This window comes from Hyalella azteca, unplaced genomic scaffold, assembly GCF_000764305.2.
Source record: "Hyalella azteca isolate HAZT.00-mixed unplaced genomic scaffold, Hazt_2.0.2 contig13563, whole genome shotgun sequence".
Taxonomy (NCBI): Eukaryota; Metazoa; Arthropoda; class Malacostraca; order Amphipoda; family Hyalellidae; genus Hyalella; species Hyalella azteca.
In genome coordinates, this window is record NW_025943479.1 from 181,252 (window position 1) to 207,966 (window position 26,715).

Sequence of the window (26,715 nt, forward strand, 5' to 3'; positions counted from 1 at the left end):
GCCACTACTCAAAGTTTGTCCGCACTTCCTGTACTTTTGCATGCGATCTTATTTTTTACCGTGCTTATTGCTGGATCTATGCAGCTCAATTTGTATTCTGATTTCAATAAAAACGTTGACCTTTAATAGAAAAAGTCTCGTTTCCCCAGGGTCGTTTCACTCGATCTTTGCTCTCGTTTGAGCGCTAGATACGCGCGTCTGAGCTGATCTCCATCAGAGGACTCTTTTCGTCCTAACTTTATCATCAAATAATTCATTTTTATCGTCACATAATATGATTCAAACATGATTTCTTTGAAATCAGAGATGTTCAATTTTACTAGTTAATTAAAGAAACGTGCTCAGGTAGAGCTGTAAATACTTAAAAGGATGGTAATGATCGATGTTACGATCATGAATATGATGTATTAAGATGTAAATTAAGTATATTTGTAATCAATGTCGGCTTTGTAGCGGCATTTCAGTGTAGCAATTGCCATCCTCACGTAGAAAATACAAAGCCTCCATGCGGCGTATTTTTCTTCGAATTAATCCCCATTTAGATTTCTCTCGCGTTCAAGAAAAAGATCAGTAAACTTGTGGTCTTGCCAGACAAGGTCTTACGTATTTTGCAATGTCTTTAATTCTTCTTTCACGTTCTCACATTGAAGTGAGAACGATCATACCTTTAAGATCGTTTCACTTCTTAAACAGAATCTCGTCTAATGAAGGTAGTTCATCCGACACAGAGGTCATATTTTTCCGCGTATCACATCAAGTACGTATCAGCTGAAACCACTGCTTGCTGGCTTCTTATAGTTGCTAGCAGATGAGCTGCATTAATTAGCTTTGGCTGCGAGTGCTGGCTTTTAATGTAGTTAATAGCAACTGAACTGCATTGGCTTTGGTCGCGAGTGCTGGCTTCTGATATCGTTGCTATAGCAACTGAACTGCATTGGCTTTTGCTACGAGTGCTGTTTTTTTTTTGCCGTGAGTGCTGGCTATTAGTATGGTTGCTAGCAACTGAACTGCATTGTCTTTGGCTGCGAGTGCTGGCTTCTAATATCGTTGTTAGCAACTGAACTGCATTGTCTTTGGCTGCGAGTGCTGGCTTCTAATATCGTTGCTAGCAACTGAACTGTATTGGCTAATTTGGCTTTGACTGCGAGTGTTGGCTTCTAATATCGTTGCTAGCAACTGAAATGCATTGTCTTTGGCTGCGAGGAGCTACCGGCAGGAGGGACGAGACGTTGCCCCCGCACACGTCGTGCGGAAGCCTGCCATTACTCCACGTCGCCCCCGGCAGATGCAGTACGCGCATGCAGCCCCGTTACATTATGCACGACTCACCACACTAACGTGAACCTTGTAGCTCTTCATGATTTAGTTTTAATTAAGGTCTGGCACATGTACCTTCAGGAGCAATCATGCGCGGAAGAGGCTCTGTTATCGAATTTTTCAACATCATTATGAACGCTTCAGTGATTTCATAACTGCATACTGCCTCTTGTCCAGGCGAATAAGAACCTATTAAATAGTTTGATTAATTTACAAGCGTAACTTTTGTAATCATTCTAATCGGTGCTTTCTTCATCTACACGCCGTGAAAAAAAGTTTCTTTGATAGCTGCGGTCCAGGATTTTCCGGCGCGCTGAGCGTGGCCGGTATAGTGAGCGTAGAGCCTATACGGCGTCTGCTGAGCGTGGCCGGTATAGTGAGCGTAGAGCCTATACGGCGTCTGCTGAGCGTGGCCGGTATAGTGAGCGTCTGTCTCTTATACACATCTAGATGTGTATAAGAGACAGCTGCTACCTCTCCAGCCTGTCCGTTCTTCTGGAGGCTAAACCTCCACGCTTACCCCCTGCTCCCCCTCCTTTCGGTACCAGCTTGCAGAAGAAGTTTAACCAAACCTAACCTAACCTAACCTAACCCCTTTGCGGTATCGCGGAATAGGAGAGAATGGGGTAAGTGTGGAGGTAGAAGATGCTGGTGAGCGTTAGGGCTGGGCTTACGCCTGCGAACCCTGTGGCTTACGGCATTTGTAAGAAGTGATGGTATGGGCTTAAATCATTGGTGTAGGAGCTATTGGGCGTAATCCGTTTGTAGTATCAATTTGTGGGATGAGGCATTGCTTGTTTCAAGCTGGTGTGGCGAGATGAGGCAAGTAAGAACAGCTGCATAGGTATTAGACTGACTATTTCTATTGCATGTAGAGGGTTGGCATTGGCTTTTGAGCTGATTTAAGAGTCAAATTTTTGGGCTACGGCAGCGCTCCCAGCTGGACGACACCGTCGACACGTCAACGTGTTTATGATACTCATAATGATAGGCTAATATACAAGGATCAAGGGTGATCTCGAGTCTGTTATGATAACCACTGCCCAGTGTTCTGCTTCGAAACTCTTCACGACTTAGAGCAATTTCCAGTGCCTTTGAGATTGCAAACAGCTTGCTTTTCTATAGCTACAGCACACACCTGCACACTGCAGAGCAGACAGGCATGTAACCTTGTTTACTTTCGCACTTTGGTTCTAACTGCTGAAGGTTAGCAGAAATCCGACCTCTATTCATATATAGCTCAACCTTCACACTCATTCGAATACTTATAATTTTTTGTGAGAGCTACTTCTTCGCGATTTTTTATTGTGATTTTGACTTTGTTTAGAAAACTCATTTGATTTGATCTTACATGATACAATATGCTCAAAGTTGTCGTACAGCCCGAATGAAATACAACAGATACTGCCATGGTTGAACTAGTATATATAACTAGTATATATAGTTCAACCGTGGATACTGCTGTCACGTGAACACTGAAATAATATATTATTGTACATATGTATATATATTTTTTTACCTTAAATCGAACTGGGTAAACGGAAAAAAAATCCTGTAGTGAACAAAATTTTTAGTAGAAGATGAGAGATGTCCAAATGCATACCAGGTTCAAACAGTTATCCCTTCATATCACTTAGAATACCCAATTAACCAGATGAAACTCAACGAATGATCCATGCTGCAGTAGTCGTAGAGTGTTATGACAGAGTAGGTGTCCCTAGTAACGGCCGCACTTCGGAATGCCTCTATGTCCTGACCTAAAGCTATGGCTCTAACATAGTCCCAGCTTAGATCGATGCACCTGTTAACTGTGATCGTTCACTCAATATAATTCTTGCACGGGGATCGTTTTTTTAATGATGTTATTGACGCCTCATAGTCGCTGCACCCTTCGTTGCTGTCTCACGCTAAAGAACGGCCCTAGTGTTTATCAGCGTCCTAGGCTTTATGCATAGGGGAGCCAAGGCCCCCAGGAGATGTACACTTGTACATTATGTGAGCGAACGTTTAATTTCACAAACAGATAACAACATCTTTATCATAGGGCAACAACAAACACTGAAGTACTGCATGTTTATAGCATTAATTACAACTTCAGGACTCATTATAATAAATTTATCAGTATTTTTTGGTAAATAAATAGAGATTTCATGTATGATTATTCGATTTTTAAGGCGCTCAAGAATATTTTTGGCCGACTGATGCCTCATAAAATAGGGGGCATCAGTCCGCCAACATCAGTGTTGATCTTGTCCGTATATCAGTATCGCCTATTTTTGGTTGCTATTTGTATGCTGTTGATGTCTAAAGCGATTTTAAGTGAATTACATGGATCTCAGACGAAGAAATTTTCTGGGGCGCAATTTGTAAGTAATGTGTAAGGCAGTGTAATGTTTTTTGCCCTGCCCTCGCGGTGCCGTCGGTCGGCATCAATGAAAGTCGAATCGCCATCGATCTATCGAAACATTCCTAGGCTTCACAGTCCTGCCATTAAACTACATATCACTTTCGTAACCACATCCACTAACCAATTTGATTTACATTTGATACAATTGATTAATGTACGATCAATGCTAGTAACTTAAAACAACGCACCTAATATAACATAGTGATGTCGGCGCTAAATAGTTGGCATGATGTGGCCTGTCACCGACGCCTGCAAATGTTCCTGCTGCCGTAGGTCTAGAAACTTCGAAAAGATTTGTCGAACTGACTTTGATGCTACTTCTGTTTCACCAGGCGTGGAGTGTACTAACATTACATTACACTCCATTACAATATACATTACATTACATTAATGTACATTACATTATACATTAATGTAATGTACATTAAGTACATTACATTAATTAACATTAATGTAATGTACTTAATTACATTAATGTAATTAATGTAATGTACATTAAATACATTAATTAACATTACATTAATTAACATTAAGTACATTACATTAATGTAATGTACATTAATATACATACATTAAGTTAATGTACATTACATTACATTACTGTACATTAACATCTGCTGGAATATGTCTTGTCATTTCGTCAATGCTTTCATACTCAAGGCCACGACGACTTAGCAGGGAGTCTGCACTACATGTCAGTGACGCGAAGCGATAAGAAAGTTGTCTCTTGGTTGGTTTGCAACTTAATTTTTTCTGTTTAAAAAAATAGCGTCTTCTGTTTGTTCGTGTTTCATATTTACACAGTTCCTATGTAATCTTTTATAAACTATGATTATACAGCTTTGAAGCTGTATAATCGCTAATCATTTTTCGTATAAATTTGCTGTAATTATTATTCTAGCATGCTTCTGAGCGCCGTAGACTAAATTTTTTTATTCTTTTCAAGTTTTGGTGCCCAAATAGCGCTTGCGAACTCTAGGTGCGAGCGCACACGAGCCGCTAACAACTTTACCGATTCTGGCGCGCTTTAAAGTCATAGCGTTTACAAATTACAACCAACTATGACATCGAATATCACTATCGTCTTTTTAAACGCGATTCTAACATCGCTCTCATGTCTTCCCGTATCGTAAGTTAGATGTTCGTTACTCATAGAACATATCGGGGTTAAATGCAACTGTTAGGATTCAACTCAGTGAATATATACATATTACATATTCACTCTAATATATTAGTTTGTATTAGTATACAAACCATGACTGATGGATTTAACCCAGTGGGTAAAGTTCGGAGTACCAAGATTGGCGCAGATAGGGCGGGTTCGATCCCAGCTCTGTGGGCCAGTTTCTGGTCAGAATCGGCAAGGAGGCCGGGCGGTTAAGCACAGCAGAATTGTAGCAGTGAGATGCGAGTTCGAGACCGCAAAATTCTGTGAATGTTCTGTGATGTTAAGAATCGGCGACAAGCCTACGGCCTAATAAACGCCGAAACCGCTATTATATTATATAACCACGGACAAACCTACGTTCATTGAAATCCAATTTCACTGGCTTTCACACACACACCAGGAAATAAGTTTCAAAATTAAAAAAACTATGATGGAGCTGAATTAATGCAGATCATTATCAGCTCTACAATGAATGGTAGTAAATGCAGATCATCATCAGCTCCACCATAGTCTTTTGTTCGAGTGAATTGTTCGTCATTTATGTCTACTCTTCTCCATCCTAATGACGTCTAATATATTTTCACGGACACGGAGTACTGCGTCTTTAAATTCACGTAATGCTCATGGTAGGCAATTTGTCAAATAATATCGTTCTTCTTTGACTACTGTTAATTAGCACTAGATGTACGTCTGTCTGTATTTTTATCGTACGTCAGTCTCTGAAGCTGACAAGCTTGTCGCTTGTCTTTCTTCAGTTGATCCGTGAACACGAAGGCGGGATTTTGATTGCCCATAACAGTCCGTTGCCGTTTCGTTTCTGAGGTCAGAGGAGTCTCCTGGCTCTGATCGGGTGCACAATCAACACCTTGTTCACCTCCCTCTAGAGTTCCGCACCTGGCTACTGGAGATATTTAATCAGAGTCTGAGAACCTGCACTGTTCCTGGAGCTTGGAAGGAGGCCGTGATCATCCCCATACCTAAACCTGGTAAACTTCTGACAAGAACTTCTTCCTACAGACCCATCTCCTTACTGTCGTGTGTTGGAAAGCTGATGGAAGCAATGATAAATAAACGCCTCACATACTTCCTCGAGCAGAAGCAGGCCCTGCGCCCTTCCCAAGGAGGATTTCGTTGCCGCATGTCAGCAGTTGATCAGGTGGCCAGACTGGAAGCTGCCATCCATAGTGCCTTGCACACAAAGTCCGTATTGTTGGTCTGCTTTGTTGACCTCAGTAGAGCCTTTGATAAGGTGTGGCACACAGGCCTCCTGTATAAACTAAGTCGTTGTGGAATACGGGGCTCACTCCTGAGATGGTTTCAGGCATACCTCAGTGACTGACAGGACCTTCAAAGTCTTTTTTGAAGGGAAATACTCATCTACCGAACCTATCAAATCTGGAGTGCCTCAGGGCGCAATACTGTCCCCTACCTTGTTCAACGTTATGATGAGTGACATGCCCTCTACCCCTGGCGTCTCAACCGCAGAGTATGCTGATGATATTACATTCTATGTGAGCCATAAAAATATTCAAACAGCAACTAATTTACTACAAGCCCAAGTGAACTCATTTGTTGAATGGACGCACAGTTGGGGTCTAAAGTTAAACTTGGAAAAAACTAAAACTATGTGCTTCACCAGTAAGAAAATCCACCCACTTCCCATCAAAGCCAGCGGACACAACCTGGAAATTGTTCAGCAACATAGATACCTTGGGGTTGTGCTGGATGCACCTTGCCTCAGGTGGAAACCTCACATTGAAATGCTGAGAATATCATGCCTACCAATTCTTAACCTGCTGAAATCTATATCCCACAGACACTGGGGTGCTGATCGCCAAGTTCTGTTGAAGCTATACAGGGTCTTACTTCGTAACGGGTCACGCTGGAGTCCGATCGCACCTTGCTCGTTTTGGCCTGGCTCCTGACCCACTCTGCTCCTGTGGAATGATAGAAACAATAGACCATCTCCTGTTGGAATGTGCTAATCATGCTGTTGCTCGTGCTAACCTATTTGACGTACTAGCACAACTCAACGTAGCTCCTAACTTGAAAAATCTCCTGGGGGGAGGCACCTTCCCACTGCCAGTGCAGCTGAGAATTGTTGAAGCTTTGGCCTCATTCCTTCACTCTTCGCATATAATTAAACTCATTTAAAATCTGTGTACTTGTGTACTTTGCTGAGGGGGGGCTGGACCTTGGCAAACACTGGGATTCTCATCAGCCATTCTGCCTCACCCTACTACCCCTCTGCCATGGTGCAACATGGATGAGCTTCCAGAGCTCCAAAAATCATCGAAAGAAGAAGAAGAGGTCAGAGGAGGTGTCGTGCAGGGGAACCTTGAAGCTGCCTGAAGCTGGGTTTGAGAGCAACGTTAAATTACGTGGAATTTGGTTCACTACCACGCTCAATTGAATGTGCTGTGGCCTGTGGCTCGTCTGCGGCTTGGCCATGCTGGTGTGACCGTGTGAAAGCCCACTTGGCCCGTTCCACTTTGGCTAATTGTAGCACACCTAACTAGCATTTGACCTACCTCAACCTGCAACATAAAAGACACGATTGGTCACTTCATTCTGTACTGTATGCTCTTCATCAACCAGAGGAGGGAGTTTTGCTCAAATATGGAGAACCTTTCAGGCTTTCACTCCCTTGGAAGTTGGAACCTCATCACAACTTTGAGACTGAGAGGGGGTGATAGCTATCTTAAAAAAAAAAGAACTGTGATTTTATGTTGCCTGGGGGCTGGGATAATACTTGCTCAGATCATGAGATGCAGCTTGGCAAAATTCCTCTGAAAATAATCAGTGCCTAATCAGGATTGTAATTTTCCTACTTGTTTCTGAAATCTTGTGGCTCCAACATGACAAATTTTTTATACCTAGTACAATTTAAATCTTGCAGCCTGATCATGCACTTTTGTTACCAATTAGATACCGGTAGGTAGGAGATAATTCATCTGGCAGAAATCTCACAGTTCTGGAAATGGCAGGAAAGCTCTAGTTGCAGACCTTAAACTTAAAGTAGACGTTTTCCACGCTTGTGTCTAATTCTTTTATTTCTTCTTTCACAGTCTGCACAATTCAATTGCACATTAGTCACATAACAACCACCTCTTTCAGTCTTTGTGAGATTGTGACCAGTGACAGAAATTCAAATTGGAGTTAAAGTGGCAAGACAAAACAAAGTTTCAACAAAAATCAAGTTGTGCAAAGGCTGGGAGGTCATAGTGGAATACTAGAATAGTAGGATTGTAGCCTTGTAGCAAGTTGTAGGTCTTTATTGGTTTTTGCAAAGGGGTCCCGGAAACGGCCGGAATCCGGTCCAGACCCAGGCCAGCCTCCCTTGGCCTAGTCCTAGGCTTAGTCAGTGATACTGGCACTCTGGCAGTCTGGCACAGCACCCACCAGCCAGGCGGCAACCACCCAGTGACCAGATTCACTAATGCCTAACTCCTAAGCAAATACAATTATACAATACAATCAAAATTCACAAAGTGAGTTAAAAAACAAAGAATGAAGCAGTAACATATTTTACTTATGTTGGTTACAATTTCAAGCTCACTTCACTTCTTTGTCCATTAAAAACTTAAAAGCAAAATAAACTCCACAAAAATGCATAGTATCTTTAAAACTGTAGTATCTTTAAAACTTTAAAATGCTGGCTAGTTGCTTATATTTTTCCTAACATGTATCTCATAATCTCAAGATGTTAGAACTTTGATGTAAGAATGATGACAATATCACAATAAAAAATATAACCACTATCAGGATTTGCGAAAGCAGGTTGGATGTTGGAACTTAGAGACCACTGTGCAGAGAGTGAACAAAGATTTAAAGACCTACGGCGACGCATTATCGGCAAAATTTTCGCCTTCAGAAGATCTTGCCGACACATTTAGATTGAAATTCTTGCATTTAATATATTTCTCAGTCTTCAGCCAACTATTTAGAAAAAAAGTAAGGTTTCCGGTACGTTGGATGGATTACAATCTTTAAAATGGCCGGCGACGCTTTGGGCTTAAAAATCCATATATTGCCGACGCTGCATCCACCCTCTGCATAGTGGCTTAGAGAATGCGTCTCAGAGCAAACATGGACTACTGACTACTGAGGTGGGGCTTGTGGTGATGTCACACATGATCAGTGTGAAATTATAGGAATGGAAGTTCACTTATAAAAAAGCTGTCCACCCTGGGTGAAAAGCTTTCCTCAGATACACTGATTACTGATACAGTGCTCTGTCAGGCAGTGCAAAATTCTAGAAATGGAAGTTCACTTTTAAAAAAGCTTTCCACCCAAGGTGGAGCCATAGGGGGCTAAGATACAGTGCTCTGCCGTGATACATCACAGGTGACAAAGTTGGGAAAATACTACTTTTTTTCTGAAATATTGTGGCTCTAATATCATATAATTTCAGTAAGTATGAAATCTTGTAGCTCTAACGTCATGTATTTTTGATTGTTGGAAAAAATTGTGGTTTGCATTTTGCAAAACATGTTTCATAAAATTTACAACTTCCACAATCCGCAGTATATCAACACTACTGTCAAAATATCCCGCAGTACACAATAATAATGAGTCAACCCAAAACATTTTGTTGAATATCGCATAGTTGCGGTCACTTCAGAGTGGTCAAACTGCATTATTACATGTTCAGTTTCTACTTGAGTAAAGACAAATGCTGTTTGACTGGTTTTAGGGTAAAATCAGATTTGGGGTACGGTAACATGTGCACAGGACTTTGTAAATAAAATTGCGGCTTGTAAATGGCTCTTCATGGTCAAGGTATGGAATTCACGGCTCAAAGAAATGGAGTCATGGCTGGCAAATGAACAAAACCACAATTCTAAAAATCCAGTCATGGCTCAACAAGTACAGGCAAGTAGATATTTTCCATACCTGCATGTGACATCACAAGATGAAGCAATTTTGTAGGCCAATTTTGTTGACCAAATAAATAAATAATTATTAATTGAAAATATATTGCTCAAACGCTTTAACAGACTGTGCCTGAACAGAATTTGATATTATTATTTTAATAGTAAAATAGACTAGACAATAAAGTAGGTACCTAGGTAGTTTATTTGCTTGCTGCTGCTGGTGCTGCAATCTGTTAGGGGACTTGACTTGCTGCTGCTGGTGCTGCAATCTGTGCAATTGTAGACTTGAAATATGCTTCAGAGCTTCACTCCTCATTAAATTTTATAAAATTGAATAATTAATATCTACTATTATTGAATATAAACAAATAAAATTCATTCTATATTACTAATTTCATTCTACTATTACTAGAATGAATATTACTTTTTGCATTTTTCTTTTTAGTGCATTTTCTCATTTATGGAAAAAATGCACTATTGTGCTCATCATGTCTGTCTGTATGTCTCTCCATCTAAGACTTCACGTTTTTGTTTGACAAGAAAATAGGCGCTCTCTGTCATTCACTGCAGTGCATACTGAATTATATTTTTTCTTATGGCTTTAGTTTATAGGAAACTTTTTACTGAAGACTTATAATAGAGAATGGTAATGGAGAATTCATGTTACAAGTTTTCAGGTTTTACTTGAAAATTATCATTTAAGGCGATGAATTTCACTTGTAACAAAGCATGGAAATATGGGGATACAACTTTTATGAAGAATTTGTGACATTAACATGTACTTGAGGGGGGTCTACCCTCCAGAAAAACTTCTACATTTACTAAGGAATCTTTCTGAAACTTACACCATGTATGTAAAACCAAAAAAAAAAAAACACATTTTGTTCCTATGATTTTTTCAAAAAATTAATAGAAAACATGAAATTCATAGAAAACCGACAGAAAAGGGGGTACTGTAGAAATCGTTTTCAAGCTACAACAAACTAGACTAGACTAGAGCTTTCCTGTCATTTCCAGAACTGTGAGATTTCTGCCAGATGAATTATCTCATATACCATTCGATTTTTAAAGACCATACCAATCGAGTAACGAAGCCCAGTTTTTGATTTGTGCCTTAGTTTTTTTATATGCATTTTCCTGTTTTTTTTCTAATTTCCTTCTAATTTTCTTCAAATTTTACCCCCTCCCCCCATTTTGAATCCAAACTATGCACAAATCTAAAAAAAGGGCTTTGTTACTCGATAGGTATATATATGGTCTTTACGAATCGAATGGTATACGTCTCATTGCTGTAGCTTTGAAACTCTAAGAGGAGATAGGTTTTCCATGACAATAAGTGTGAATGTTGAAGAGAGCGCAACAGAGCCCACAAAATGCGCTCAATGTAGCATAGATACCAAACTAAACATTTCTGGAGCTTGATTCCACTCGAGGTTGATGGGAGAAACTACATGCACACCTCTCCCTACAAAGCCCGGAGGCACACTGAGTCAGACTTCACAAAAACACTGCATTTGTAGTGCTGTGGCAGCGAATTAGTTCCTATGTAATTACTGAAAGAACTAACCCCGTGCCCCCCTTTCATGAAGTGTTGTGTACATAAAAATCAGCGTACAGAGATGGTAGTAGTACCGTTAGAGAAGCCAGAATGTCAGCTTTAAGATGAGACTAAACACATAACTGCAGCACAACTCAAGTAGACACTATATTTAAAGAACTCAGAAGCTAATTAGTTCCTATCTAATTACTTGAAGAACTCTCCCACCCGCCCCCCTTTCATGGAATGTCCTGAAATTATAAATCAACGTACAGAGATGGCAATGGTACCGTTGGACAGGGCAGAATGTCAGCTTTGAGATGAGACTAAAAACTGCCAAATCCGAAAATTTTAGGGTAGACCCCCCTTAATAAATGAAAATAGCGATCAATAACTCAAGATACTTTTAAACACAATATTAGACTCCTGTGTTTGGTATTTTTTTGTATCCGAGACGAGACGAGACAGAATGGAAGGCTCTGTCCCGGTTCACAATAAAAACTGGGACAATTTTCAACTGTCCGTAAGAATTCTGGGACGATACCGAGACAAGACAAGACATCCTGGTTAAAATAGGTATATTAAAATTTCCCGGAATTTATAGCCATTTTAACGAGACAACGAGAAATAAGGAGACGAAACAATTATTGATGTGGTGTAAACTTTGGCTTACCATCATACATTTATGTAATAACTTGAGACTTATCCTTTTACTATTCTGATTTGAGCTTGGTAATTGAAATGATTTTTGCTACAAATAAATGTCGTGGTTTAATATGGTACTTAATCTTGACAGGCAAATAAAATGGAAAAGCACGTTATTTATTTTCCAAAAATTGTGTTCTATGATGGTCTGGAGGAGGCCATACTAGCTGTAGCCTGTAGCTGGTGACATCAGTTGACTGGACAGACTTTGATTTGCCTCCAGCTCAATCACAGAATCAGATTCATCGATCTTGTCTTGATCATTCTCCTTCAAAAAAAAAGTCTGGAAAGAAATATCAAAAACATTTTAAAATACAACAAAATTTAAGTTGGAAAAAATATAATAGTTTGATCTTCAAAACAGAGCTCGAAATATCCATGTGTGTCCTTTCTAAATAATGTTAAGGGGGGGGGTATTCCCTCCAGAAAAACTTCCACATTTACAAACGGATCTTTCTGAAACTTCCCACATATATGTAAAACCGAATTACAAGCACATTTTGTTAGTATGTTTTTTTCGTAAGAATTCAAAGAAAACATGAAATTAATAGAAAACGGGAAAAGTGGGTACTTTAAAAATCTATTTCCTCCTACAGTTTTCAAGCTACAGCATCAAAAGAATACCATTCAATTTGTAAAGACCATACCAATCGAGTAACACAGCCCGATTTTTTATTTTTGTCTGAGCTTTTTTACCCGCATTTTCCCATTTTCTTCTCATTTTCTTCTGATTTTCCCCCCTCCCCCCCATTTTCAATCCAAACTATGCACAAATATAAAAGAGGGGCTTCGTTGCTCGAAAGGTATAGTCTTTACAAATCGAATGGTATATCTTTCAATGCTGTAGCTTGAAAACTGTAGGAAGAGATAGGTTTGCCTTGACAATAAGTTAACTTTTCAGTAAAGCCTGACAAAGTCCCACACTCATCGGAAGTCACTGAATGTAGCAGGGATACAAGACTAAACGTTACTGGAGCTCAATTCCAGTCAAGGATGGTGGGAACGACTGCATGCACACCACCCCATATGACGCCAGACGGGTAACTGAAGTGCAGCTCAAGCAGACACTCTATTTAAGAGTTCAGCAGCTAATTTCCCCCTATCATAAATGTTAAAGAACTCCACCACCCCTAACCCTTTATCGATATGTCGTGAACGCATAAATCAAACGTTCAGCGATGGTAATGGTACCATTGAATAGGTCAGAATGTCAGCTTTAAGATGAGACTTCTAACCGGAAAAGGCAAAATCCAAAATTTTAGGCGATACCCCCCTTAAACAAGTGTTTAATAACAATTCAGGAAACTGCGCAATTGTGAAGATTTCCTGGATTTTTAGCATAAAATTTTTGTAAAGGCAGAGATAATCTAAAATTAGCTTTAGTATTTTTAGGAATATCTTACCAGGACTCCACTCCACTGTCTACTAATTGGCTGACTAATCTAGACCCTGCGCCCCAATGCGCTCTGTGGTGCCTGAACTCATTCCGAACACGTAATGAATTCGACTCGTACTCATACGGTTTCCATAAAGTGCCAAGGAAGCCTTAGTTAAGACTTAAAGGGTAACATTTTTTACTCAATACTCAGCCATACATCGACAGGTTTGCAGTGTTTGTCGAACCACTAACCAACTGCCATGTCAGTTAGTCAGACAAATTTTGCTAAATCTGCAATTAACTCAATTTAATTGGTAACTGTCCATGGCCCTATTAGCAATAAATGGCTAACTTGTCATTCTTCAACCCATGTTGTCGAAACAATTCATATCGTAATTGAAAAACTTAATTTGTCCTTAATAATTAAGACAAATCACGTCTTGCATCGTTATGTCTCGTTTCAAATCTGTCTGTCTCGTCCCGGTTCATAAATAACCGGGACACAAGTTTTAAAGTCCGGAACAGAAGTCTTGTCTCGGTTCATGCGTTTATTCCGGGACAAATTTTACCCTCTGTCCCGTTATTTTTTCCCGGAATTTTCTCGTCTCGTTTCGTCTGTCCCGGTTCGTTTCAAGAAAATTATTTCGAGACGCAGGAGTCTACACAATATATAAATCATTTATTAAAATTGATCACCTTAGTCAAGAATGTGTGTGCAGTGTTGGCAGCAATCTGCGCCAGCAGCTCGGTTGAGTAATTTGAAAGTAAAAGGCCTTAACAAAATGTGGTTTCAAGTCCTTAGGTGCCTAATTCAGTCTAAAAATATGAAAAATTTATGTTTCTGCATGGATTTCAATGCTGTTAACATTGATAAACTTGCTGACATGCTGTGCCATCACCTATCAGGCATCACACTGCAGCCACAGCAGTTTGCAGCTTCTGCACTCAACTTGCCAGTTGTCAATAAAAACCATAAAGGATGGTCTCTCTGAATTACAGTTTGCAGGTTTGATACTTTGATTGCCGCATAATTAAACCTTAGAAGCTTTTTATAATCATGCTAGAAAGTTCAATGGTCAATTTTGATAACAAAACATAATATCTTGTGAAGGCAGGTAAATTTTCCATCCAGCCAAATTATGTGGCACTTCTTTTTCTAGTTCTCTACTAATTTAGTAAAAGACTCACGATTTAGTGATCAAACTCTGTACAGTATTGGAATTTACTTACTTATTTCTAAAATCTTGCAGCTCCAACTTAACAAATTTTTAATGCATTTATGAATCTTATGGCATAATTGTGCATTTCTGTTAACAACTAGATGAGAAGGAATTTATCTAGCAGAAATGTTGTTCTGAAAATGGCAGGAAAGCTCTAGTTGGGACCCTGAATGTAAATGTTTTCCATGCTAGACTCTGTACAAGTAACAATTACTCAATGGGACAAAATTAGCTGTTTTCCAGATGACAGGTATTCAAATCAGATCCAGTCAGTCTAGGGATATCAAAGTAATATTTACTCATCTTTATGCTTAAATTTATTTTAAATATGAATTACACAAATTACCAAATTCATTTGTATTTTCAGGCTTACAGAGATATGGGAGGTGAGCTTCGGCCCACACGGTATGCTCATTGTGAGGGCCACACAGATGTTTGCTTCTCTGCTGATGGCAAGTATGTTGATTCATATGGAAATGTTTGCAAGTTTTCTGGTTGAGTTTGTTAATGAGTTTATGCTGATAGGTAAACAAATTTCCATTTTTTGGGGGAATTCCAGGGAAAAGGTTAACATTATATTAAATGAATTTTTGTTTTAATTGAATACACTCCAAAGAAAATTTGATTGTAGAATTTTAATCAATTAGTTTTGATATGAATCTTTATTAGATTTGTTTAAACCTACCTTCAATGACACGTGTTACACTGCTTTCCATCCAGATAAAAGAATCTCATTTGAGATGATTTTATACTACTTCAATTATCAATAGTAGATTTAAAATTTGTTAAATTTTTCACACTACTCAGGTGCAATAAAAAATGCAATTAACTATCATTAAATCATTTTTGTTGGTGGGGGTAAATATAGTACTATGGTGGCAACTCAAGTGCCAGAGGTGCTGCAGAAAAGCCTTAGGCTGATAATCATGCTTTAAAGTTCAATTATTGAAGTTAGGTTTTCACTAAACAACGTATTGCCAATCATGATTCACTATTGTTCATAGTTGTAATCCACTGTGTTATAATTTTTTTTTTAATCTATGCTTGCCTTCAAAAGTCAATGGTCCAGGGTGAGCAGCCTTCTTAGTCAGCATTGCAATCATCTATTAAGATAACCATGAAATTTCTTTAAATTATTTCATTATCTTCATATGTTTAGAATATGAAACTACTTGGTATTGTCATCAGCAGATTTTTCTGAAGGTATATCTATCAGAATTAATATTGCCTAAGATATTAGGATAGTGCCCAATTTAGCAACACTTCTCTTTAACTTCACTTCTTGTTGTTTGTTTGTCTGCTACAAATCTTATAATCAATATATAAAACACTTCTACCAGTCCAATCAGTCTGAAGTTTTGCACACTTGCGCTAAGTCGGAGACAATGCATGAAGCAGTTGACAGAATAAATAATTTTGAAAATTTTTATTTTTGCATCTATACAGATATTCAAAAATTACCTACTTTTTTTAATATATGAAAATAAAATTAGAAATTCATAGTACATGTGTAACATCAGAGACTGGATTCTTTAGAAGTGTTGTCTTTAACAAGTAATTTTTAAACGCATATTACTGAACTAAGAAGCATTAAACATGACTTCTAAATTATATTGGGTTTTACAGGTCCTTGATAACTTGTGGCCAAGATGGGGAAGTTAGAATATTCCAGGGCATTGATGATGATGACTGTGTCACTCATGCTATTGGAGAGCAGGCTCATGCTGTTGCTTACCAGGTCAGTGCTGTCTTAATGCATTTTTTAAAATGAAATATCAGAAAGATATAAACTAAACTACTTCTAAGTGTCTATAAGCTTAGCTTATTTATCATTATTACTCATTTTTTGGCCAGTTCCCCAACATTGTGGTTGGATGTGACTACAACTGTGTGCAATATTTTGATGCTGAAGATGGAGCACCAGGACGTGTTATCACTCGGTTCACTGCTCATCCAACGTGCCTGGATATCTCTGAAAATTTAATCGCTGCTGGTGGCAGGTAAAGCCTACTCATTTATACTGCTTGAAATTTATTTGGATCCTCTGAAACTTAATTCAATTGGGTAATTATGGTATTATTTAAATTTTGGGCTAGTAAGGATGATTAAGATGCTGTGGCCTGCCTAATTTTGTTTCAAAATTCATCCCTCTGCTGACTTTAAAGTCACTGCCATCTGTAACAAATATAAACTTACAAATAAAATCGATTTACTCTGATATCTTACGCTGTTCTATTCAATGCTGTAATCGCTATATACGTAGTTGTTATGTGTACATCATGTCTGATCCTGGGCATTTGAAGCAGATTTTATGACTTCCATAACCTTTTTCAACCACCAATGTTGTTGCAGTGATATGGTGGTGCGTGTGCACAGTATTTCTGAAAACACTGATACTGTGCTAGAAGGCCATTCCTCTGCAATCCTGTCAGTGGCTCTTGATCCAAAAGGTAAACAGGCATAATTCAAGACAAACGTTATAAATACAGGGTCTTAGTAAGTCAATACTGCAATTTTTCATGCAAATATGGTGTTTAAACTCTCATGTTCATGTAATTTTTAAAATATTTTAGAATATATAGAGATAGACGTGTGTGTTCACCTGCAAGATTGTCAACAATTTTGTCATTTTTCAGGAGAGTATGTGGTTTCTTCCTCCTGTGATGGTTCAGTCAAAGTCTGGTTTTTAGCATCAGAAACTTGCGTTAAAACTTTTCCTGGACTGCATCCCACAAGCAACAGATTTCCTGCATCTATTACACTTTGCCGAGCTACTTTTACACCTTCTGGAGGCCATCTTTTAATCCCCGTTGCGGAAAAGGTAAATCATGATGCCTAGATCTATTCACTCTCAGAAGTAAAAATTATTCTATTAATTTAAATTGGGTGGTACTTGAGTGGAGTTCCCTAGTTAAATACAATAGATTCTAAATATTTGCTAATTATATCCTTGCTTGTGCCATAGTAAAATTTGACTGCTGTAAAAGGCAAATAACTGGTGATTTGTGCTCGGAAAAAGGGATTGTAGTCTTCCAAGCTTAAGCATTGTATTCTTTTTCCCCATTAATTGAAGTCAACTTATAAGAATGGGGAATATTTCAGCGCCACTTAGTATGAAACTAAATATAATAAAAAAGACCAGTAGTATTTCAATAGAAAGAATGGATGCCTTGTATTCAAATTTTCATGAAAGAAATTCCATGTGTTATTTTTGCTTGCAGGTCAATGTGTTCTCTCGCAATTCATGGCAGCTTGAGAGGCATTTCAAGTTGGATGACCCAAAGAATGTGAGTAATATTGCAATGAATTTTTCCCTTATACATCTTATTGGCTTGCATTCATCCACTAAATGAACTGTTCAAGATGGTCATATTATAACACTCGTCTTCTACTTAGTTGAATTATTTAGGTTGAAAATTTTTTTAAATTTTATTTGACAATGGTGAATAATTTTTATTAGTTTCAGTTCATATGAAATTTTAGAGAAAACTTGTTGAACTTTATGTTGTGATCTTAGAAAATTTTAAAATCCTTCAAACCTTATGGTTTCATTCCGTGTGAATATACTTTGACTTGTCAAGGTTTCAGTTTGACGTTTACTCCATATTCTACATTAGTATTAAATGCTTATACACATGCAATTAAAGATCAGAAAATTCATTGATTTAAATTATTAGAGAGTCAAGCAATTCTTCAGAAGACGTTGGTACATCGACAGGCATGTTTCAGGAACTATTTTAACTTTATTGAGAAGTGAGAATGTTTTGAATGCAACAAATATTGATTTTCAAGTTACAAGAAACTTTGAATTTTGCTTCAAAGAAGGTTGTAGACTTCATTATATGGATTACATTCGAGTTATTGCAGTAACAACTACGACATTAAACAGCAGTTTCTCTTGCCACCTGAGACAAGCTCACAACCAGACCAGGTCTCAAAGCATTACAAACAAGCAACGTCACCTCAAGATTGTTGATGAATTTGACAGGCTTCGTGATACCCTTGACAACGTCAAAATCCGAACTAAAGGCAACAATGGCCCCTGCAAAAACGCGGGAGTTATCTGAGACCCCGATGTAGTCTTTAAATTTTGCTTCAAAGAAGGTTTTAGACTTCTTCATGATTTGGACTACGTAGAACTAACAACCAGGACATAGTGCCGCGGTCTCATTAGCTACCTTGAAACTGGAGGGCAAGTGAACCACATGAGACAACCAGACCATCACTCGCATTGTGCTGGAGAACCCACCAGCATCGCCATCAAGCAGTGGCCCAACATCGTCCGACCGATGATGGCTGAACCCCTTATCTCTACGGATTGCGCTCGGGCTCTATCTCAGAACTACTGGATTTGTCTGAACTTTGAGAGAGTTTCAGAGTGATTTTTCTGGTTCAAAATTTTACTGTTGTTTGCTATTTACGTGTATTATGTACTTATTTCCACCAAAATTTCAATATTTAATGCTTCTTGTAACTTGAAAATGAATATTTTTTGCATTTGAAGCATCTTTGAAACCATCGCCATTTGAAGAATTGTTCGACTCTGATAATTTAAATCAATGAATTTTCTGGTTATTAATCACACGTGTATAAACAAGCAAATTCTGCCATCTAATATGAATATTAAATGCGTTAACTATTCACAGTGCTACCTGTTAATTTAAAAACTAATTGACACCCAATTTAATAACATTCTGAGGATAAACTTTATTTATTCCTGCAAATGTGGCCTTCAGTGGACATTATTTTCTTGCCATTTTTCTGTCATGCATGGTCCTTCTCTGTAAGCACTTTTTATTTTGTTCTGATTTATATTGTTTACCAATTCTGTTGAAATAATTTCTCATTATGCTTTCTACAAAAATTCCTTGTTAATTCGAGTTTTCTTATTTTGAACAACCAAAAACAAAACTTTCTCGAATCGAAAGGCATCACTGCAGTTCAAAAACGCGTGGTTTTGCGGCTGTGATCTACAATACTCAGAAGTATTATTTCTTGTTTTCTTGCAGGTTGTGTCTATTGTGACGGTGTCCAAGTGTGGAAGTCTAGTAGCAATGGCTACGAACAATGGCTGCATTAATGTGTTTGACTACACAACCGGCACCTCAGTGCTGTCGGTGCAACATCCCAGGAAGTTGGCCATCACTGCGCTTGTGTGGAACCCAAATGTACATGCCAAGAAGGAACTTGCTTTCACAGATGCCAATGGACAACTTGGAACTGTTGTTGATATTGACTACGACCAAACTGCAAGCAAAGGGGTATGTGACTACATGAAATTGTCATTATGCAGTTGTGAGGTTTATGCTTTATAAAATTCATTTCAAAACACAAGTCCAGGTTGAATATTTTATATTATTTTCTACAGACTGCGTTCTCATAATCGCACATTGGTGTGGTGGTTGTTCCCTTCTTAACTGGTAAAATTTAAATTAGAATAATTGAATTGATATGGATTCAATTATTGCATTAATATATCTATGCATAAATATATCTACTTTTAACATATCCACCAGGACTGATTTTTATTTTTAACTTGTGTATATTTGCTCCTGAATGTCTGGTCATTCCTTGGCGATTAGAACGTATATACCATTTTTAAGTGATTCATACATCATTTCTCTACAGGCATCATCTGGGAAGAGTGTTCCTGCGATGTCATCTGACGTTTTCCCCCCTCTTGAAGTGGATGCGGCTCTTGATAACATGTTGGACGACATCAACGATGAAAACCATGCTCTATCGGACCCCACTGATGACCTGCAAGATGATAATGACATCTCCCTAGCTAAGATAAAATCCCAGATGGGCTTTGCTGACGATGAACATGGCACTTTTATTGGGCTTCCTTCTCAGAAAGGTCTGGTGCTTGTTGCCATTTAATTTTTTTAGTTTTTTTCATTATGGAAAATTTGTTTCTCAAGTTCTAAATGATTATATTTTCTGTGGACTGAATCGGTCACATTTATTATGTTTTAGAGTAATAATAAACTAGTGTTAGCATATATATAATGTCATATATATTATCATTTATTTTTATCTTTTACATTATTTTGAGTTTATGCTTATTTTATGCTTAACGTTTGCTTTAATTTTTTTAAATTAATTTCTTGGATGAGTGAGGAAGCACTAGCCTGGTAAAATTGTGAAATTGTCTGGAACCCTACGCTGTTAGCAAAAATCACCGTTAAACGGTATTACCGGCGTTCAGTAACCGGCCGGCACGTGAAAATAAACACCGCGCTGCCGTTTTTATTCCAATTTTACAATATAAACCCGTGTAAATCTGTAAAAACGGCAATACGGTTTATTTTCATGGTGGGGGGGGGGGGTGGGCTGGTTACCAAAACGCCGTTAAGACCGTTTTTTCAGTTTTTTTTTTTCGAACAGTGTAGTGAGTGCCACAATAAATTTATATGGGCAACTTTTAGCCTTTGATTGTAGATGTGTTCCGCAGCACAAGCTTAAAACTGTCCCGGTTGAGAAATAAATCTTGCTTGTCTGCACACCAGCTACAACTGAAGCCTCTGCGCCGTCTGTCGAGCAATCTGCAATACCTGCTGCAGCTGCAGTAGTTGCTGCTCCCGTTGCTGAGTTGCAGCGTTGCTTCACTCCTAGCATGACTCCAGAACACCACTCTCAGCGATACATGGTATGTCTCACATGCATATTTAACAACAAACACGAGCTCATATTGACATTTCCTTGTGCTATTGGCATGACAAAAGTTCATGGTCTGATTGTTTGGTAATTCTTGATAATAACGTTGTTATCATTAATCATTTACGTCGTAATACTTATCGAGTAAGAATTTAGTCTGGTTTTCCCACAGTTATTTTCTCAAGGTGATTATATTCACATACAATTAACTTGTTGTTCAGATCTGGAATAAGGTTGGCGTAATCAAGCAATACAACTTAGAAGAAGACTGCAGCATTGGAGTGGAATTCCACGACAGCAGCCTGCACCACAGCATTCATCTCCCCAATGCACACTCTGGCTACAGCATTGCTGGGCTCTCTCATCAAGCCCTTGTATTGGCTTCTGAAGCTTCAGCTGACACACCAAGGTTGGGAAATTTCTTTTATTAACTTGAAGAAATATGCAATGAAAAATTTTTTTACTCTAGTGAAACATTAATTTGCCGTTTTGTATGACCTGATGAGACATGCGTTCCATGATTGAGTTCAGTAGCAGCTACCTGCACTGTAGAGCTCCATGTGGTATCCTGCTTCATGTACGCAAGGTCTTACCTCTACGCTTGCACTTTTTGTCACTTACATCAGACTTGCTATTACACATTTTCATTTTTTTTGTGAAATGCTGTATTATTTGCTTCATAAATGCAACTCTTGAAATTTTTTTTCAAATTTTGGCGTTCATGTCCAAGTTTTTGAGTGAAGAAATTTCAAGTAATCAAAATTTTCTAAGTTGGAGACAAAATGGTGTGCAGTTTTGAGTGTAGAGGTGAGATCTGATAGGCGTCCTAGAATTTGGTGATGGTGGTGTTGGCGTGGCAGGAGCTCGAGTGCTCCCGACACGCCTCTCCTTGCTTCATGGAAGACCTCACCCACAAACTCAACGGCCTTTCTAGGGGCTGTTCAGTTGTAAACTTGATACCATCGGAGCCTCAGTCTGGGCCTGCTCAACTCATGATTACGTCTTTAGTAAGCTGACGTTATAATTTATGTATTCGTGAGCATATTCAATTTTGTTCATGCATTTAACGTCTTTTTTCTTTTCTCTCCCTCTTCCCTCTGGAATGTTGGCATCGCGCTATCTTCACTTCACTTGGACCTAATCTTCTACTTCTACCGGCCATTCCATTGGCTTGGTGGATGTTGATGAAAATCATGGTACTGGGAGCTTGTAACTTGTTCTTTCTCATCATTTATCGTGTTTGGCGTGGTTCCTGTAATTGCGGTTACAAACACATATAATTTTTACATATTTTTTTCTCTTCTGTACACGCTGTTCATGGACTATAATTCAATGCTCTGGAATTTCATGTTGTTATCTATTCCGCTGATACTTCATTTCATTATCCCACCTGGTATCATTTATCTTCTCTATCACGCCCTCCTTTTCATACTCCCCTCCTTGTTGGAAATTCTTGGTGCCGCTCGTTGACGGTGCCATACGTATACGGTGCTGAAATTTCTGGTGCCGCACCTTGACGGTGCCGAAATTCTTGGTGTTTCACGTTGACGGTGTCGAAATTCTTGGTGTCACACGTTGACGGTGTCGGAATTCTTGGTATTTCTCCTTGACGGTGTCGAAATTCTTGGTGTCACACCTTGACGGTGTCGAAATTCTTGGTGTCGCACCTTGACGGTGTCGAAATTCTTGGTGTCGCACCTTGACGGTGTCGAAATTCTTGGTGTCGCACGTTGACGGTGTCGCACGTGTTCAACGCGATAGTCGCGCGTGGGTGCAGCTGCTGCTTGCTAGCTCGTCAGGCAGCGCTCAGGACTGGCAAGTGGAGCTCCCTGACGGCGAAGATTGCATCGCCGTCGCCTGCAGTGAGTTCCTTACTGTTGCCACACAATTAGATTATTCAATGGGGTTGAAATTCATATATCTATTCCGAAATATAATTCATCATTGTTCACTTTGGTGTTGATACACTGCAATTCTTGAGTAATATATTGATTATAATATTGTGTTTCAGGCAATAAAGTTGTCTGCGTTGCAAGCAGCAAGAGAATCGTGCGCGTGCTGAGCGTGGGTGGCGTGAGTCTGGACGTGCTCTGCGTCCCTGGTCCGCTGGTGTGCATGGCTGCCCACGAGCATCACCTCATGCTGCTCTACCACGCTGCAGTCGGTGCGTACTCAGCTAATTTACTATTATTCATTTAGTTCATTTGGACTGCTATTTAATTTTAAATAAGAATTAATAGATTAATTCTTTTAATTAACTGGTTAACTTTAATTTTTTTATATATATCTTATTAAAATTCTAAGCATGTAATTGTAGCTGCTGTACTGTTCTTTTAAATTTACAATCGTTTGAATTTTAATTTACAAGTATCAACTCTAACTTCGTCGGTTTATTTTTGATGAGAATCTCGATTTTGTTCATGTAATCAGCCAGCAGTATCCATATTTTAATTGCTAGATAAGTCAAGATTAAATGCATTGCCTGAACAAAATGCATTTGTTTAACGTTATGTTGTAATTTTCAGGCCTTGCTTTAGCAAAATTAAAAATTAGAAAGAAAGAAAAAAACAATCTTTAAAAATAATATCACCAACTGATGGGGGGCAAGCGTTCTTCCTCTACAAATAGAACAAAGTTGAAGTCCAACATGCTAATGGGGAGTAGACATTTTATCGCACGATTGAAGCCGAATTCTCGCCAATGAGTTGGGAACATTAGGCTAAAGTTTATTAATTTAAATCCACAGTCATACTTTCACACGCCGATGCTGTACCAAGTACTGATGTATTGAACCTACATTTTAGGCACGAAGTTATTTTGTATGCAGGGAGCGGAGGTGACCAGCAAATCAACATGTTGGTCCTGAACACGGAGAAGCCAACAGTTGCAGGGCAGCGTGTCACCCACTTAGTGCCTGTTGCGACGCCCGTTGCTCTGTGCCCCAGCAGCTTCGTGTCCTGGGCAGGCTTTTCAGACGAGGGCACGCCTGTAGTCGTGGACAGCGCTGGGTATGTGCGCATGTTGCACCCCAACTACCCCGGCTCCTGGACCATCATACTTGCGTCTAAGGCAACGGTTAGTATGAGTCATGTATTCCCTTATCATCAATACCACTGATTTCATTGTTCTGACTCAAACCCATTTTGAGTTGGCAAATTTTTAAGTTGAAGAAAGGCTTTCATAAAACCAGTAGTTCGATTAATCTTGGTATTTTTTGGGTGAAAATGCTCATCAATGTTTGCTGCATCATCTAATTTTCTTCTTTCTGATGATGTTGAATTGCTATGGACATTTGTTTTATTCGGAAACGTATAAATCACCATTAGCATGCTAATGCGCCGAGTAACTAGTTTCTGCATACGCAACTCGTCAAGCTTATGCTGGTTGACACATAACCTATTGTTGTTATGAACCAACAACCATAACCATTGTATGTTGTTGTTGTGTGAAATGTAAGAGTGAAGAAAAAAAAACTTTTAGAAGTTATTCTTCAGGTACAAGGACGCAGCGACCACCATTTTGTGTTGGGGGTTAGTGAAAGAGAATGCAAAGTGCGGAGCGTTCTATGTCGGGGCAGCCGCTACCCTCCGCTCGTGCCGCCACCCTATGTCTCACTCACTGACTTCAAGGTCTGCCTAAACTTGGATATATTTCTAGAGTTCTTCTTAATTATGCTTACTCGCTGAAATTAAGATATTTTTAGGCTGAAATAGTTGTTTTTCATTAATTTAAACCAGTATTAAAGTCACTAGAAAATCGCAAATTCACTACAAAGAAAAAAAATCACTTAAAAATTGCAAATTTGCTCAAAATTTAAAGGCAAAGAAAACTCCACAAAAATTCACCATATTTCTATTGAAAACGTTTCGGAGTCCAGCTTCATCGTCAGTTCAAACAACCTCAAACGCAAATACAATCAGAAGTTAATAAGAGTCGAAATTGAAAGAAAAAATACGCAAGTTAAAACCAAAATTTACCAACAAAAGGCAGTAATAATGTAAACACCTATCTATTCACAATTTCTAGTGGATAAGAGCTAAAGGCGGCATTTAAACCAGGCTTTATTTTTATTTATTTTAGAATCATCGCATATTTTCAAAGAGAAGCCTAGTTTAAATGCCGCCTTTAGCTCGTATCCAACAGAAATTGTGAATAGATAGGTTTTTACTTCATTGCTCTGTCTTTTGTTGGTAAATTTAGATTTTAACTTTAGTATTTTTTCGTTTAATTTCGGCTGCATTATTTTCTGATTGTATTTGTGTTCTAGATTTTTCGAACTGACGATGGCGCTGGAAACGTTTTCAATAGAAATATGGTGAATTTTGTGTAGTTTTCTTTGCTTTTAAAATTTTCATTATTTTGAACCCATTACATACCGAAGAATTCAATTGTTAAAACTCAATAATGTCAAACAATAATATTTAATTATTTTGATGAAAATTTCTTACTAATTCATCTATTAGTGTTTTATATTAAAATTTGTCATGTTTCTATATATTTCTCCCGGTATTTGCATTGAAATACCTGGACTAAAGATTCAAGTCATTCTTGTTTTGGCTAAATAGGTTTTGTCATGAGTTTCCTCATTATCTTTGCGTTTTCCATCACTTCCTTGCAAATGTGCTTTTTTGAATAATTCAAATGAGGGTTCAAGGTACAATGTTGTATTTGAATGAATGTTGCCCTTGAAGTAGTTCCAATATGTATTATGTACAGTGCTATATTTATCACAAATGTTATCTTTTAGATTCCAGTGTTTGACGGGGCGAGTGAGAAAGGTGAAATGGAAGCTACAGTTTTGCGGTGTGGGCTGCAGCTGGCCCCGCAGTTGCAGGAGGAGGAACAGGATGAGACAGAGCACTTGCTGCAGACCACGCTCATCAAACTCTTTGCTGTGAGATATCGTATTGCTACTTCTATCACCAAGTCTCATGATGGTTGGCATACTTGTACTGTCTAATGCTTGCAACAAGCTTGTTTGGTGCAATTAAAACCAGGATGTTGTAGGTGTTCCTCAAAAGTCAAAATGACAGAAATAATATTTTAATCTGCCGTATGATTTATAATAGTTGGGTATTAGTACTATTTATTGATCATAGTCCTTGTGTGCGTAATATTGTTTTACCGGCCATGCTTCAATTCAATATACTGCCTATCACTATTAGTTCCAATGGAACTAATCACTAATAGTTCCATTTAACACGTCAAGCAATTTGTTTATTCTACGACGGATGCAGACGTCATATTGGCAAGTTCCCCACCGTGCCATCTCGCCCGTGGCGGGGGGGGGGGGGCTTGCGTGTCTCGATGAGACCCGAGGCTGTGCGGTCTCAGATGCTATCATGGCCGAGTGGCTCGGGTGGAGAGTCCAGACTAACAGAGATGGCAAAACGCCCTTCTGGTAACGACCTGGCTCTCTTACGGATACGCAAAGACCTTTCGCTGG

General features: G+C 38.7%; 1 protein-coding gene across 1 annotated transcript; it reads left to right on the plus strand.

The window, feature by feature from the left end:
- The first annotated feature begins 8,977 nt into the window (after window positions 1–8,977).
- Window positions 8,978–26,229, plus strand: LOC108671789 (WD repeat and HMG-box DNA-binding protein 1). Its single transcript, XM_018159366.2, has 16 exons — window positions 8,978–9,001; window positions 14,977–15,065; window positions 16,236–16,347; window positions 16,464–16,609; window positions 16,962–17,059; window positions 17,246–17,430; window positions 17,831–17,896; window positions 19,619–19,870; window positions 20,238–20,469; window positions 21,122–21,261; window positions 21,491–21,678; window positions 23,031–23,131; window positions 23,281–23,433; window positions 24,097–24,344; window positions 24,764–24,898; window positions 26,017–26,229. Exons 2-16 carry the CDS (start codon window positions 14,989–14,991, stop codon window positions 26,227–26,229), a joined length of 2,346 nt encoding a protein of 781 aa, XP_018014855.2. The 5' UTR covers window positions 8,978–9,001; window positions 14,977–14,988.
- Window positions 26,230–26,715: the final 486 nt, after the last annotated feature.

Bases quoted from the DNA above. Each gene is read 5' to 3' on its own strand.
- LOC108671789 (XM_018159366.2), top strand. From the start codon at position 14,989: ATGGGAGGTGAGCTTCGGCCCACACGGTATGCTCATTGTGAGGGCCAC. The intron at 19,871-20,237 runs GTATGTGACTAC...ATTTCTCTACAG, and splicing joins ACCAAACTGCAAGCAAAGGG to GCATCATCTGGGAAGAGTGT. The intron at 24,899-26,016 runs GTCTGCCTAAAC...GTTATCTTTTAG, and splicing joins TCTCACTCACTGACTTCAAG to ATTCCAGTGTTTGACGGGGC.